Consider the following 15225-nt stretch of genomic DNA (forward strand, 5'->3'; position numbering starts at 1 on the left):
GGTGCCCGTCGTCCTTGACCTCGGCTCGCTAAACTACAACAATTGGCGCGGTCGGTTCCTCATCACGTTGGGCAAGTACTCGATGACTTCCCATGTCCTCTCCGACGTCGTCCGCCGTGACTCCGCCGATTGGTGTCACATGGATTGCGTCGTCCTCGAGTGGCTATACGGCACGATCACCCTCGACCTTTGTGAGATCGTCATGGAGAACGGCGTCACCATGTGCACTGTCTGGCAAGCCTCGAGGGGCAATTCATCAGCAACCGGGAGACATGCGTGCTGCACCTCGACGCCGAGTTCCGCCCCTTCGTCCGGGGCGACCTCACCATCTCGGCTACTGCCGCCGCCTGAAGAGCATGGCAGACGCTCTAGGCGCCCTCGGCAAGACTGTCCTTGACCGCACTCTTGTCCTCGCCGTCTTGCGCGGGTTGAACGAGAAGTTCGCATACATGTCGGCTCTCCTCAAGCGGCAATGGTTGTTCCTGACATTCCTCGAGGTTCGTTCTGACTTCCTTCTGGACGACGACGAGATGGCGTTGCGCCCTTCTTAGCAATCAACGACTGTCCTCCTCGCCACCACCCCATCTGGCGCAAAGGGGCGCCCAACCCACTCGCGGCTAGGCTACCGCCTTGGGCGGCCGCTCCACGGCACCTCTTGCCGTGACGTATGATGGCACTGGCTCCTCCGGCGGGTCAAGTAGCGCCAATCGTCCACGATGCCGTAACAACGGGGGCGGCAACGGTAATAGGGGCGGCAAATCAGGCACCACTGGGGCTTCATCCGGGTGGCCTTCCTTCTACAATGTGTGGACAGGCACCATCCAATGTGGCCCGGACCACAGCAGGGTGCCGGTGCCCGCCCTCCAGGACCAAGTGCGCCGCAGTCACGTGGCTATGCGTCTATGCCCCACGCCATGGTGGCATACCTACCGCTACCAATGACGGCGCCCCCCTATTACTCGCAGCCGCCTCAAGTTCCTCCGCCGGCGCCCGCTCCTCCCTCCTGGACTCCGATGTCCGGGCATGGGACCTGGGACCAGTCATCTCTTGCAAACGCCTTCAACACTATGACGCTAACGCCATCGCCGACCACGGACTGGTACATGGACTCCGACGCCTCCTCTTCACCAAGGGGCTTCTGACGTCGATATTCACTGAGTTCATGTCTAGTCTGAACGTCCGCTCCAGCGACGCTTTGGTTGCAGGGGCGTGTTAGACAGAGAATCCGTCTCCTTGCCTTCTGCGGCTGGCCGTCCGACTCCTTTGCATGCATGGCCATCCAACTCCTGGCCGTCCGGCTCCTGTGATCGTCTGACTCCTTCGCATGCATGGCCATCCAACTCCTACCCTTCCGGCTTCTGTGCATACATGGCCGTCCAGCTTGTTTATCTCATATGTGCCTATATAATGTAATTGTTGCAACTCTGAATTCATCAACATAATTATGTGTGATTAGCTTCACTTTCAACGGAGAGCTCCATGAAACTGTGGTATCTGGATTACAGCAAGACTTGATCTAAGTAAACTCCCACCTAAATGGAAAGTCAAATATTTACACTGTCCTTTTACCCCTTTTCATCTTTAATCTGATTTCTCTTCTTCTTTTTTCCCTCCTTTTGGCTATGTTCTTTTCTCTATATGTCATCCTTTTGCCTTACCTGTAAAAAAAAAAGAGAACAGGGTTCCACAAGGGAATTTATCAAAAGACACGCATGAAGGAAACAAACAAGACTGTTTCCATCCTTTGGGGGCCCTCTAGTTACATGCTTGGGGTCCTTTAATCCTAGCTTTGCCACTCACCCCTGTCCTCTTTCTAGTAGCCATTTACCTGATGGCTGCATCCATGGGCAATTTGTGCGTATGCTGGCTGCTGCTCTGCTACCTCTGTTCTGGGACCAATCCTTCCATTCTGGTGCAGGGTGCAGGGCCTGATGGTGAGTGGCCACATCACATGCTAGCTTTTGGTCCAAGTGAGTCCTCCAACTAACTGTAGGTGTACTGGTAACTGATGCCAGTAACTTGCAAGGTCATCAGTCACCTGCCAGTTCATTTTCTGGTACCAAAAACAATGACCAGCATGGTAAAAAGTTTGGTTTGGTGAATCACCAAATGGCTAATCTATAATTCAAATCCCCCCCCCCCCCCCCGCTTTTTTGTGCTTGGTTTCCAGTTGCAATGTATAGCTTACTTCGTGCAGCGACTTGTATGAAACCTCCAATTGAATTGCATACCATTCAGTGCAGTGGTTCTCAGGTCTCAACCAGTACATTTTTTACTTTGCTAGAAGAAACCAAGAGGCAAGAAGATGATTCAGCGCGTTGACTAATATCGTCGAGTTCAGCATCCTACCTCAGGAATGAACTCAAAATTTGCGCACAGTCTTGACCAACAATTTCAGAAACAGACATCTAGCAAGAATACAAATTGGTATTTGCAAGTTCAGAGCCATAGCTGTCTAGATTTTCCACCATCCTTTTGGGCGATGGGAAATGAACAAGTAAAATCCTTAGTTCTTAACACTAACGTTTTTAACCTGACCATACTAATTTGACTCTAGCAGTAGGGTACAGCACCAAGGATGATCATCAATTGGACTCTAGTTCTGGTTTCAGAATCCATCTGTTGAGGATTGAGAAAAAAAAAAAGGCGTCCCTAAAAAATAATCTACTCCTTTTTTCCAACATGAAAGTAAAATTAGAGCCCCTCTGAAAGGCAAAAGAGAAAGCGTGCTGCATGGACCACCGCTACCTTGGCATTTTCACATCCTTGCTGCCAAATTCAGAGCCGCTTTTGCTTGTCCTCTACTTCTTCAGACGTATCAAGCATGCTATATCCTCCTGCATGCAGGTAGAATAGGATTCACAGAAAGGGAAAACATTCTTGCACAAGCACGCTACAGACAGAGCGGCAGCTTTGGCTTTAGAGCTTTAGGGAGGGGCGCTGCTAGGTCAACTTTGCAATCGACTCTCTTGCTTTGCGCACATGCATGGTTGGTTGCATGGGCCGGCATGGCTGCATTGTTCAGTTCCACGAGGATAGCGATCGAGGCATGGAGACGAATGCGTCCATCCAAATGAATCGTAGAAAGTTTCACGAGTTCATTGAAGTTTCATCAAGTCTGCAGGAAGTTTCGCACAGCATGATAGCAACTAGGTAGTAGAGATCGAAAGGAAAAAAGAGTGTAGCGCCTGCTGTAGTTTGCAGGGCTTGCAGTGTATTCTGCATCTTCAAAGAGAGAAGAAAGAAGAAACAAGCAGTACAAAAGGGAGAATTTCCGGCCCATCTTTTGAATCCAGCCCACCCAGTTGCTTGCTACAAAAGTAGTGCAAGTTTTTCCTCAGATAGTTGGGCCGAGGCCCGGTAACTCCATCACCAACTCTTCTACCCTCGACATCTAAGCACAGTCGGCAGTTGCAAAGTAGACAAAACAATGTATTGCAATTTGCAAACATCGCTGTCATACTCACCTTGGCTCTGTAATTTTCAGGTCTGATTGAAAATTGTAGGACATCTTGTGTTTCTTATCAATCTGCTGGGTTGCGTTCTAAAAAAAATGTTGGGTTTTTCACCGATGATTTTCTTTTTAAAAAACTGACAAAAAAACCGCACTTGTAAGCAAGCTCGGTGAACTATATGAAACTACTATCGTGTACTTGTTGCTCGAATTTGCCCTTACACTGTTCGGTGGATACGTATAGTCTTAAAAAAATATATATTTAATTGCTCATATTAACTGTTTCAAATTTTATTTTATAGTCTAGTCTGACGCATGGTGTATAGTCATAGTCTAACGCATGCAGACTACACACAAGGTGCTTACTGCTTACTACACGTCGCAATCACAAGCCTAGTCATGCCCAAATGCACGATGCCCATTCCGGCGAGCCAGGCCGGCCCAAAAATCGCGGATGAACATGCATCGCATTTCCAATCTGTGACTGACGAGTGGACCTGTCACGCCGAAGTGCCAAACAACCTGCCTTGCTTTTCCCCGAGCAGCGAAGCGTCCGGTCGCGCGTGCATCAGAAGAGACAAGAGAGGTCAGAGACTCAGAGCCCAGACGGACCAACGAGGCGAACCGCGAGCGACCCGAAGGCAGGCCAAGGCCCGATCCGCCCTCCCCCCTCCCTGCCGGCCGCCGCTTGCCGCCTTCGTGCCCCGGTGCCTTACCCGGACGCCGGCGGACAGCGTGAGCTATGGGTTGCTCCTCCTCCGTGCCAGGTTCGCGCCCCCTCCCTCGAGTGTTAAATTTGCAGGATGCGGTGTAGAGTTGTTAAATTAGGTCTTCGATTTGTGATCGAGGGATAGATTAACCCTGATTCCGATGGGGGTTCGATCTCCGGTCGTTGGGTCCACATAATTTGTTCGTTTGAAGAGAACCTGTAGGGTTTTGAGCTGTGTTTAGTAAATTGATTGAGTTCCTTGGAGTGGCGTGGTCGCTGCAACCAAAAGTACCATGTGCATGAAGTTCGGCTAAGTGTAAGAGGGATTTATTTAAGTTGGTTTAGTCAATTTGGAGATTTTATGTTACAGTTTGTAAAGAATGGAAAAAGGGGTAGCCTGATTTGAAATGTTTCTTGGAGAATTTATGTGACGACTAGGTTTCAAATAAAGTATGCGGCAATTGTGTATGGATGTGCGTTGTGGGGATAATTTGCAACTGAAGCAGGAGAAGATCCAGATTTGTGTCATTTGTTAAACACGACGTTTTCTTTCCCCCATTCAGCGAGAAGTACAGGAGGACTGAACAATATCAACAACGATAGCTCTTCTGCCACTGATTCCAAGGACTTGCGTGCTAAGGTTAGCCAAGCATCTCCTTCTTTATTATATTTGTATATTAATGACGGTTGATTCCTCATGTTCCGTTCCTATTTCTGGTTGCTTCTCTTGGCTTTGCTTGTGGTACCAACATGCCAACTGTAACTTTAGGTTCACCTTTCAAATACGCTAGAGCCAAGACGTTTGATAATGTAGCCATGTAGGGGTAATTTAACTATTCAAAGGCACATAAAGGTGTTCTTTATGCACTAAAACTTGTCTAATCTACTCAAGGTTTGAATAATATTACACTGCCTGTAAATTGTGCATTTGCTTAACTTTGCATTTCAGACAAGGGCATTTGGGCTCTTCCTGAGTGAATTTGCATATTGCAATAGCTAATATACTCAAACAAGTTGTTAGCTGTCTGTATCAGACAGTTAACAATTAATTGTGGTCTATCATTTTAGCATACATACTCTGTTAGGGCAACATTTTAACTACAGCAAGCAATAGATGTATTCATGTATATACTCAGCTTGTTTTTCATGTGGATATTTTTTTTACAAGGTACAACCCACAACATCGCGCCACATTCAGCTTGTTTTGTATGCTTTTCACATGAGATGTATGCCATGCACATTGCCATGTGTATTTGTATTTGTACCAACAATTCCTAACAGTCAAATTATCTGCAGCATTTTTCTTAGGGAAAATTCCAAATCACCCCCTGAACTTTGCTTCGATCTTCAAATTTCACCCTCTACTATTAAACCAGTTATTTACCCCGAACCTTACAATACCATTCAAATAGCCCCTACCCCGGTTTCATACAGTGGTATTGCTTATGTGGCAAGGTGGGACAGTGGTTTTTGCCTACCTGGCAGGGATTGCTCGCCAGCTCTTGCTGCTCTCTCTGCCACTCGCACCAACCGTTGCTGCTCATGAATGCAGTTACTCCTCCTGCACTTCATCTCCATCCATCACAGTGAGCTCCATTGTTTTCTTCCCTTTCTCCATTCCCCTGCCCCTGTTTTGCTTCTTCCTCTATTTTTACACGTGAAGCACAACCCGTCTCAACTCCCAAATTCAAGCTGCACACACAACAAAAGTCTAATTCCTCTTGCACCTCTATAGCATCTCATCTCCAAAATTCACAACCTACTCAAACTCAGTTCAGCTGGAACCTCGCCGTCGGACATTTCCCGTGCATGCCGTCTCTGCCGGCCGACCAATGCACACCCATCCATAGCAACACAGCTTGATTCCAAGCACCCGCAAGCTCTTAAGGACCTTCTGGCCCTCTCCCGGTAGCTTCCAGTGCTGCCTGTCTATCGGAGCAACACAGCCACGTGCATCACCTTGGCCGCCTAGGACTCACGTCGTTGGCCACTCACACGCCACCTCCAACCAAGCACACCAAAGGCACGTGCTACCTTGGTCGGAGCAGTGCTCACACCGCCGGCAGTCCACCGAAGCCGGCCTGCGTCGCTGGTTCCAGCCGTCCGTCGCCTCGGCCAAGACATAGACCAGTCTAGAGCCAAGACCGTCCATCCAGATCATTGTCTTCAAACCAATCAGCACACTAGTAAGCAAAACCACCCATGCATCCCTGCCATGTAGGCAAAACCACTCACCCATCTTGCCACATAAGCAATACCGTTGTATGTTTATGAAACCGGGGTAGGGGGCTATTTGAATGGTATTATAAGGTTCATGGTGTTAAATAACTGGTTTAATAGTAGAGGGTGAAACTTGAAGATCGAAGTGAAGTTCATGGAGTGATTTGGAGTTTTCCCTTTTTCTTATCTCTCACATAGTATATTGCAATAATGTTATTATGAGTGACTACTATATTTTGAGACCGTGATTCTTTTTTTGTTAGTATGCTATATTGCTAACCTAGACAGTAGAAGCAGAGACATACGTGTTGCATATGGATTATTGAATACTCTTGATTTAGAAAGCTAATGCATTCATTGCATTGATGGCCCTACCAAGCATGTCAACACGTTATGATTTATCTAGTAACACCTAAATTAGAGACTTTGTTTGATGTTTTCGCTCTTTTCATGTCATAGTTGGTATTGCTGGGAGACTCGGGTGTTGGGAAAAGCTGCATTGTTCTTCGCTATGTTCGTGGTCAGTTTGATCCTACTTCCAAGGTGATTTACTGTTTTGAGTCTATTGAGCCATTGATGAAAAATGCTACTCTCCACCTTAGAATCTTAGATGCATTACTTTCACTTGCAGAATTTCCTTTCTCCAACTTATCTTCTCAAATGATTATAGGTAACTGTTGGTGCATCTTTTTTATCGCAAACATTGGCACTGGAAGACTCAACAATAGTGAAGTTTGAAATTTGGGATACTGCTGGGCAGGAGAGGTACATATTTGGTCCTGTAGACCAGTACTTCTTCTAGTTTTGGGTAACTGATATGTCGTTGACTTCACAGCACAGTTCTAGTAATGCAGTCAGAAGATTTCTGATAGTATTCTGTGCACATTTGATCCACCTTCTTTGCAAACACATGCATGTTTTTTCCCGAATCAAGAAGTCATGAGAATTGAGAACCAGTCAATTTCAGGTATGCTGCCTTGGCACCACTTTACTACAGAGGAGCTGCTGCTGCAATTGTTGTCTATGACATAACCAGTCCAGAATCATTTAGCAAAGCACAATACTGGGTAAAGGTAAACTATCAGTACCTCTCTTCTCTTCTGAGTTCTTGTGCTTGGTTTGCCTCCCATTCCTCTATTATTGGATTGTGCGTCTGCTTGAAACTCCGCTATAATAAGGTTTCTATTATACTATGACACTACTGCTGAAAGATTAGAAATGGGTTGACTCGGATATTATCACCTTCTATTCAAAGAATTATACCTGTGCAACATTGGAATTTAGAAGTGAAAGTGCACCTTGAATATTTTATTTTATCAGTACTAACTGACTCAGTGATTATATTCAATCTTAGTGGTCTAAAATTCTATTATGGATTCCACCCTGTTTTTGGTTTGAGGTTAAATACAGTACTTTATATTTTTTCTTTCCTATTCTGCAGGAACTTCAGAAACATGGTAGTCCTGGAATTGTAATGGTTTTGGTTGGTAATAAGGCTGATCTACATGAAAATCGAAGTGTATCTTACCAGGTAAGAATATATGCTCGCTGTCAAGTGATAGACACATAGTTAGTGGCTGCTATGTGATTTTGACAATATGGTACACTTTTTGAAGGATGCACAAGAGTACGCAGAGAAGAACAATATGTTTTTCATTGAGACGTCAGCAAAGACAGCTGATAATATAAACCAACTGTTTGAGGTATGCTTTGCGAGGACATAAACCTATTTGTTTTCTCATGACATAAGAGGAGCAGCATACCTAGCAGAAGATGGAACCTAGCGGCAACTATTAATTTTATTCAACTTAAAAAATATATCAGGCTGAGCAAACAAAGCATCGATGCCTTGAATTCCACATTATGCCTTGAATTCCACATTTTTTGACCCTTTTTTGAGCACGCACTGAGAAGCTTCACTTAAGTGAATTTGGACATTTTTTGACCCTTTTTTGAGCACGCACTGAGAAGCTTCACTTAAGTGAATTTGGACATTTTTTGACCCTTTTTTGAGCACGCACTGAGAAGCTTCACTTAAGGAACTGCACGAAGCTAGCCATCAACACTTAGCTATATCGTTATGATATGCAAATTCACTTGTGTGATTCCCATAAATAATTCCACCTCTGTTTTGCCATTCACACATTGTTCTCTTATGTTTAATTGTTCAGTTACAATCTGTAGCTATATTAGTATGTATCTGTGGTGAACATCTTCGTCCTAACATGACCATGTTCCTGGGACAGGAAATTGCAAAGAGGTTGCCCAGGCCAACGGCGTCTTGACAAACACTTGTGGCGTGTATCGAAGAGCCACCCAAATACTAGTTTGCGCCATGTAATGCTTGTAATATTTCAGGTTGGCCCATATTTATGGGCGTTGTGTGGACGATTGGCGCTCATGTAAAGCTTATTTCATTGTGTTAATCGTGGATAACCTTTTGTGTTGAATATCCTTAGATGGTTCAACTATTTGTAATCTAACGACGAAGTTGCTGCGCAAATTTGGCATGTTAGAGGACAAATTTCATGTAAACCAATACTTGGGTAGTTACAAAACTTTAGGTACTTGCCGGGTGATGCTAAGTCCACAAGCGCTGTTGCGTGCACATGCTAGGTCCGTAATTGTTCTTTGGAATTTGGTAACATCCTTTTGCCTAACCTGTTTGAAACACAAGAACTTTACATAAATTTCAGGAGTTCACCCAAATTTAGTTAAATTGTGGTAAACAAATGTTTCTAAAACTTGCATGTTGCAAACGAAGCCTACCTTCAATTCATGGAGTCAAGTCCATTCCTTGCATCATAAGATTTCCTTGAAAGTAAATTCTACATAACAGAATCTTGTCCTTAAAAAAAACTCTCTTATATGATGATATATGTTCCACTTTTTTTTTCTTTTTTTCTCTAGCTTTAGTTATCAGATTATGAAATAAATAGTATACTGATATATGTTCACTCTTTCTCTCTTTTCTCTAGCCTAGTTATTAGATTATGAAATAAATAACATATAAAATCTTATAATTTTTTAAATAGAGTTCTATAAAATTTACCTAGTTATTCATTACGAAATAAATAACACAAATAAAATCTCATAATTTTTAAAAGAACTAAGGATCAAGATACCAAACTAGTCAACGGAGGCAACCTGGCAAGCTTCCCTCGCTAAATACAACATGCACGCACCGTGTCACCCTCCGGACACTTCCGAATCGGCCCGGCCGCCCGCACGCCACGCCACTCCACTGACCGCAGTCGGCCACGGCCCCGCCTCTCCCGACACTCCGAGCCGGACACCATGTCAGGTGGACCGCGGACTCCTCGGCCCCACACGTCATAGACTACACGCCACCCGCGAACCGAGCCCGACGCGTAGAGAAGTGCCGAACCCCTGCTCCAAGACAGAAGATATAAAGGCGACCTAATCCCCTCGGCTCCGTCCTCACTGCGCCTCCAGAGTCCAGACGCCCGCAAATATCTGTCGCCGTCTCGCGAACTGTGCCGGCCTAGCACCAACCGCCTCGTCGAATTTGCCCGCCATGGCGAGCCAGGGCGAGCCGTCGTCCTCCGATCCGTGAGTATCCTCTCCCGATCTGGCCGCCCGCACCTAAGGCTTCGATCTGTTGTAGAAGATGGTTTTGGGGGGATTTTTTGGTGATTTTTTTTTTTAACTCTGTGTGTTGGGGTGATGAGCAGGAAGGAGAAGAAGGACTACTCGACGGCGATCCTGGAGAGGAAGAAGTCGCCGAACCGGCTGGTGGTCGACGAGGCCACCAATGACGACAACTCCGTCGTCTCGCTCCACCCGGACACCATGGAGAGGCTCCCGCTCTTCCGCGGCGACACTGTCCTGCTTAAGGTATGGATAAGCCCTTTGCCTCGGTTACTCTTCAGTTTGGATTGGATTGCGGTGTGTTGGGTTGTGGTGATTGTTTACCGTGTATATTTCAAATCCGTGGGGGAAACTATGTTGTTATTCCCGTATGCTTAGCTGTGGGGAATACTGGTTGGTGGGCGATTTTAGGAATTTTAGTCGGTTATAGGTTTAAAGTTTCGACCTTTGTTGTGGTCTTGCTTCTAGTTTTAGTCGGAGGGTTTTGTTTCAGATATGTGAGTAGAATCACAGCATGGCTTTGGTATAAATTTAGACATCTAGTGCGTGTTTGTTTTAGTTATGCTTTTTATCATTGATGCTAGAATTTAACATGGTAGAGTTCCCGACCTGTAACCATGTGGTACTTACTGCATAGATCACTGCTTGATATTTTACTCAGTTGCTAGATATGAGTAACCAAACAATATTTTGCTAGGTATGCCACAATGCTTTTGGGTAGGTTGTTAATTTTCCGTTGTGATTAACTGTGGAGTTCGTAAAGATAGATTTATTTTGTTATTTCTGTTCACCAGTGATAGCTATTGTACATTGCACTATGCAATTGCATGATGGGCCATACTTTTTCTATGATGCTATGAGGTCGAGCAGACTGTATAAATGGCAGGTTGATAACTGTGTTCCAATAACTTTTTCTATTCTCAAATTTAATTAATTGGAAGACACCTATTCTTAAATTAATTTAGTTGGGTGTCAATAAATTTATACTTCGAATTTAATTAATTGGGAGACACCTATTCTTAAATTAATTTAGTTGGGCGTCAATAACTTTATACTTCTCTCGTTTCTTGCTGTAGTAGCTGAAGGTATTAAACTTCTATCAGATTGGAGTTGTTGTACTTCCAACTCCTTTTGTTTGGTTTCTAGCCATTTATTTTTTATCTAGAGCTGTAATGTTTCCCAATTCTCAGTGTTGCAGTTATTTCTTACTTGTTATGGATAATACTCTTTAATCCCCCTATGTGGTAACTCTTTTACCCGCAGACCCTGGTATGAGATAAGATGTGGCAACTACCACTTCATTCTTGACTGCTGACATTCTGGATCTCTTCATTACAGGGTAAGAAGAGAAAAGACACAATCTGCATTGTGCTTGCTGATGACACGTGTGAGGAGCCAAAGATCCGGATGAACAAGGTCGTCAGGAAGAACTTGAGGGTGCGACTTGGTGATGTGATTTCTGTCCATCAATGCCCAGATGTCAAATACGGGAAGCGTGTGCACATACTTCCAATTGATGACACAGTTGAAGGCATTACTGGCAACTTGTTTGATGCCTTCTTGAAACGTGAGATTTCTTTATCACTTGCTTATTCTTTCTTACAGAGTATTTTGGTCAGATAAATTTATTTTGGCATGTTGGGTTATTTTTTTTAAAGAACTTTTTAGTCATATGGACCCTGATAATTTAACTTCTAAAATGACCCTGTCTCAAAAGATTGTCCCATCGAGGCTGCTTTTTTTATAGCTATATGTATGTTGAAAGATAATCTTTATGAGTACTAAGGTTCAGTTCTGCATTGGTGGGACTACTAGGCATGCTACATTTTTTCGCAATTGCTAGTCTACTTTAATGTGTATATTTTTTTTCTTTTGCTAACATTGTCTGTCTTGAACCTTTCAGCGTACTTCCTTGAAGCCTATCGTCCTTTGAGAAAAGGAGACCTTTTCCTCGTCAGGGGTGGTATGAGAAGTGTTGAATTCAAAGTTATAGAGACCGACCCTGCAGAGTATTGTATCGTTGCACCAGATACGGAGATATTCTGTGAGGGAGAGCCTGTTAAGAGGGAGGATGAGGAAAGGCTTGATGAGGTTGGCTATGATGATGTTGGAGGGGTTAGAAAGCAGATGGCCCAAATCAGAGAGTTGGTTGAACTTCCACTGCGTCATCCCCAGCTTTTCAAGTCTATTGGTGTGAAGCCACCAAAGGGCATACTTCTGTATGGACCACCTGGCTCTGGCAAGACCCTTATCGCTAGAGCTGTAGCCAATGAAACAGGTGCATTCTTCTTTCTGATCAATGGACCAGAAATTATGTCAAAGCTAGCAGGAGAAAGTGAGAGCAATCTCAGAAAGGCATTTGAAGAGGCTGAGAAGAATGCACCATCCATCATTTTCATTGATGAGTTAGATTCCATAGCACCTAAGAGAGAGAAGACCCATGGAGAAGTTGAAAGGCGTATTGTTTCACAGCTCTTGACTCTTATGGATGGCCTCAAGTCTCGTGCTCATGTTATTGTTATGGGTGCTACAAACCGTCCAAACAGTATTGATCCTGCTCTCAGAAGATTTGGTAGGTTTGACCGTGAGATTGACATTGGAGTTCCTGATGAAGTTGGGCGCCTTGAGGTTCTCCGGATTCACACTAAAAACATGAAGCTGGCTGAAGATGTAAGTGACTTTTACTGATAATCGTATGAACAAGGTGGCCTGGTAATATAATTTCTCCAGTTTCAAAGTCCTATCTCAATTACAATTCAATTCTGTTGCAGGTTGACTTGGAGCACATTGCGAAGGATACCCATGGTTACGTCGGTGCGGATCTTGCTGCCCTTTGTACTGAGGCTGCTCTCCAGTGCATTCGTGAGAAGATGGATATTATAGATCTTGAGGATGAGACCATAGATGCCGAGATACTGAACTCCATGGCTGTCACAAATGACCATTTCAAGACTGCACTTGGGATAAGCAACCCGTCTGCTCTCCGTGAAACTGTGAGTATCTCTAGGAGTAATCTCTTTTGTATATTGTATTGAATTTGTACTTGTTTTGGAGGCTTACCTTGAGCTTTTGGATTCAGGTTGTTGAAGTACCTAATGTCTCTTGGGATGATATTGGTGGTCTGGAGAATGTCAAGAGGGAGCTCCAGGAGGTATTTTGGGCTCATATTTTGTTTCTGCTATCGAATAGTTTCTTAGTTATCGTTTGTTTACAAACTTCAAATTCGTGCAGACTGTCCAATATCCGGTGGAGCATCCAGAGAAGTTCGAAAAGTTTGGCATGTCTCCTTCAAAAGGTGTTCTGTTTTATGGCCCTCCTGGCTGTGGTAAGACTTTGTTGGCCAAGGCAATTGCTAATGAATGCCAGGCGAACTTCATTAGTGTGAAGGGACCTGAGCTGCTTACCATGTGGTTTGGTGAGAGTGAGGCCAATGTACGCGAGATTTTTGACAAGGCTAGGCAATCTGCTCCATGCGTCCTCTTCTTCGATGAGCTTGACTCCATTGCTACTCAGGTATCATCCCTCTCCTCATGCACAGACACGACTTGCAAATATTATGGCTGACAAACTTTTATGTATTTCAGAGAGGAAGCAGCGTTGGTGATGCCGGAGGTGCGGCTGATAGGGTGTTGAACCAGCTGCTGACTGAGATGGATGGCATGAATGCCAAGAAGACTGTTTTCATTATCGGTGCCACTAACAGGCCAGACATCATTGACCCCGCCTTGCTTAGGCCAGGACGACTTGATCAGCTGATCTACATTCCTCTGCCTGACGAGCAATCCCGGTTCTCAATCTTCAAAGCCTGCCTCAGGAAGTCTCCTGTTGCTAAGGATGTTGACTTGAATGCTCTTGCCAAATACACCCAGGGGTTTAGCGGTGCAGATATCACAGAAATCTGCCAACGCTCGTGCAAGTATGCCATCAGGGAGAACATCGAAAAGGTACCATCGTTTCTGCTCAGAATTGCTTTGCAGTATCGGTTCTTTCTTGTACTTGTTTGCTAACGGAAAGATTGATTTTGATTTCAGGACATTGAAAGGGAGAGGCGGAGGAAGGACAGCCCTGAGGCCATGGAGGAAGATGAGGCGGACGACATTGCTGAGATCAAGGCTTCTCACTTCGAGGAGTCGATGAAGTATGCGCGCCGGAGCGTGAGTGACGCCGACATCCGCAAGTACCAGGCCTTCGCCCAGACTCTGCAGCAATCTCGTGGGTTCGGCAGCGAGTTCCGGTTCCCTGACCAGCTGGCGGCGGCAAGCACTGGCGCTGCGGCCGACCCCTTCGCGTCCGCTGCGGCTGCAGCTGACGATGATGACTTATATAATTAAAGCCCTGCTCCATAACCTAAGTGCTTTCCTTCGCTATATTGTACTTATTATGCTATGCTAGACTTTATGTGAGACACGGGACGACGGTATACTAATTTCTACGTCAATATTTTGGGATGTACCGAAAATCACATCAACTTTGTATATTCTTATCGTGGAGTTGAATGCTTGGCTGGGTTTCTGGTGTCTTCATGTGCAGCCGAGATGACACACCATATCGAGGGAAAAAAATTACCATTGCATACATACTTGGCTCAGAGTTTGTTAAGTTAAAACAGAATACGAGATGAGGGAAAATTTCCTCCATTGAGCATGTTGGAGGAGTAATGCTACCCCTAAAGAAGGTTTTACAAAATTCTACTTACATGCTGTGGACATCAGTACACATTGGCGGCATGGTCTGACGAGATTGTTTGAAGAGTTTGTTTTTGAATACGGGGAACCCTATTTTCATGACAGAATAACGGAATCCCAGCAACGAAGAGGATAGATGTTGGTAACAGACATAAACGATGTTACAGACCATCGCCTAGACTGGCGCAACATAAGTTTTTAACATTCCAAACGAATTAAAAACCAGCAGAACCAAAAAGAAACTAGCGTATTTAAGGAAACAGATACCATCAACCACGCGCAAGTCCACCGAAAGGAGCAAGTAATTAGTTGGGGAATGTTTAGAGTAGAAAAGTAATTGGACAGTAGAAAGTCGAATATGAGATCGAATCATTCATTCTCATTGCATTGTTTGATTTTGTGTGTGTGTGTATTGGGAGACATTCCTCCCCAACGGACAACAATAACTGTTAATTGCAGTTGCAAATTGATCATTAACCGTAACAGGGACGTCATCCTCCTCCTGTGGCGCCTGATCATCATCCACAGGTCCAGCACCAGGTAAG

The 15225-nt window shown here is 44.7% G+C and overlaps 2 protein-coding genes across 2 annotated transcripts; both read left to right on the top strand.

Annotated features, from left to right (window-relative positions):
• Positions 1–3996: 3996 nt before the first annotated feature.
• On the top strand, positions 3997–8950 carry LOC133916905 (ras-related protein RABF1-like). Its single transcript, XM_062360793.1, has 8 exons — positions 3997–4221; positions 4727–4803; positions 6843–6926; positions 7054–7148; positions 7351–7456; positions 7825–7914; positions 8000–8086; positions 8630–8950. Exons 1-8 carry the CDS (start codon positions 4197–4199, stop codon positions 8666–8668), a joined length of 603 nt encoding a protein of 200 aa, XP_062216777.1. The 5' UTR covers positions 3997–4196; the 3' UTR covers positions 8669–8950.
• An 850-nt stretch (positions 8951–9800) lies between these two features.
• On the top strand, positions 9801–14495 carry LOC133916906 (cell division control protein 48 homolog E). Its single transcript, XM_062360794.1, has 9 exons — positions 9801–9956; positions 10079–10241; positions 11334–11562; positions 11899–12665; positions 12767–12988; positions 13075–13146; positions 13227–13508; positions 13580–13939; positions 14027–14495. Exons 1-9 carry the CDS (start codon positions 9922–9924, stop codon positions 14324–14326), a joined length of 2430 nt encoding a protein of 809 aa, XP_062216778.1. The 5' UTR covers positions 9801–9921; the 3' UTR covers positions 14327–14495.
• Positions 14496–15225: the final 730 nt, after the last annotated feature.

Source organism: Phragmites australis, chromosome 4 (genome assembly GCF_958298935.1).
Source record: "Phragmites australis chromosome 4, lpPhrAust1.1, whole genome shotgun sequence".
NCBI lineage: Eukaryota > Viridiplantae > Streptophyta > Magnoliopsida > Poales > Poaceae > Phragmites > Phragmites australis.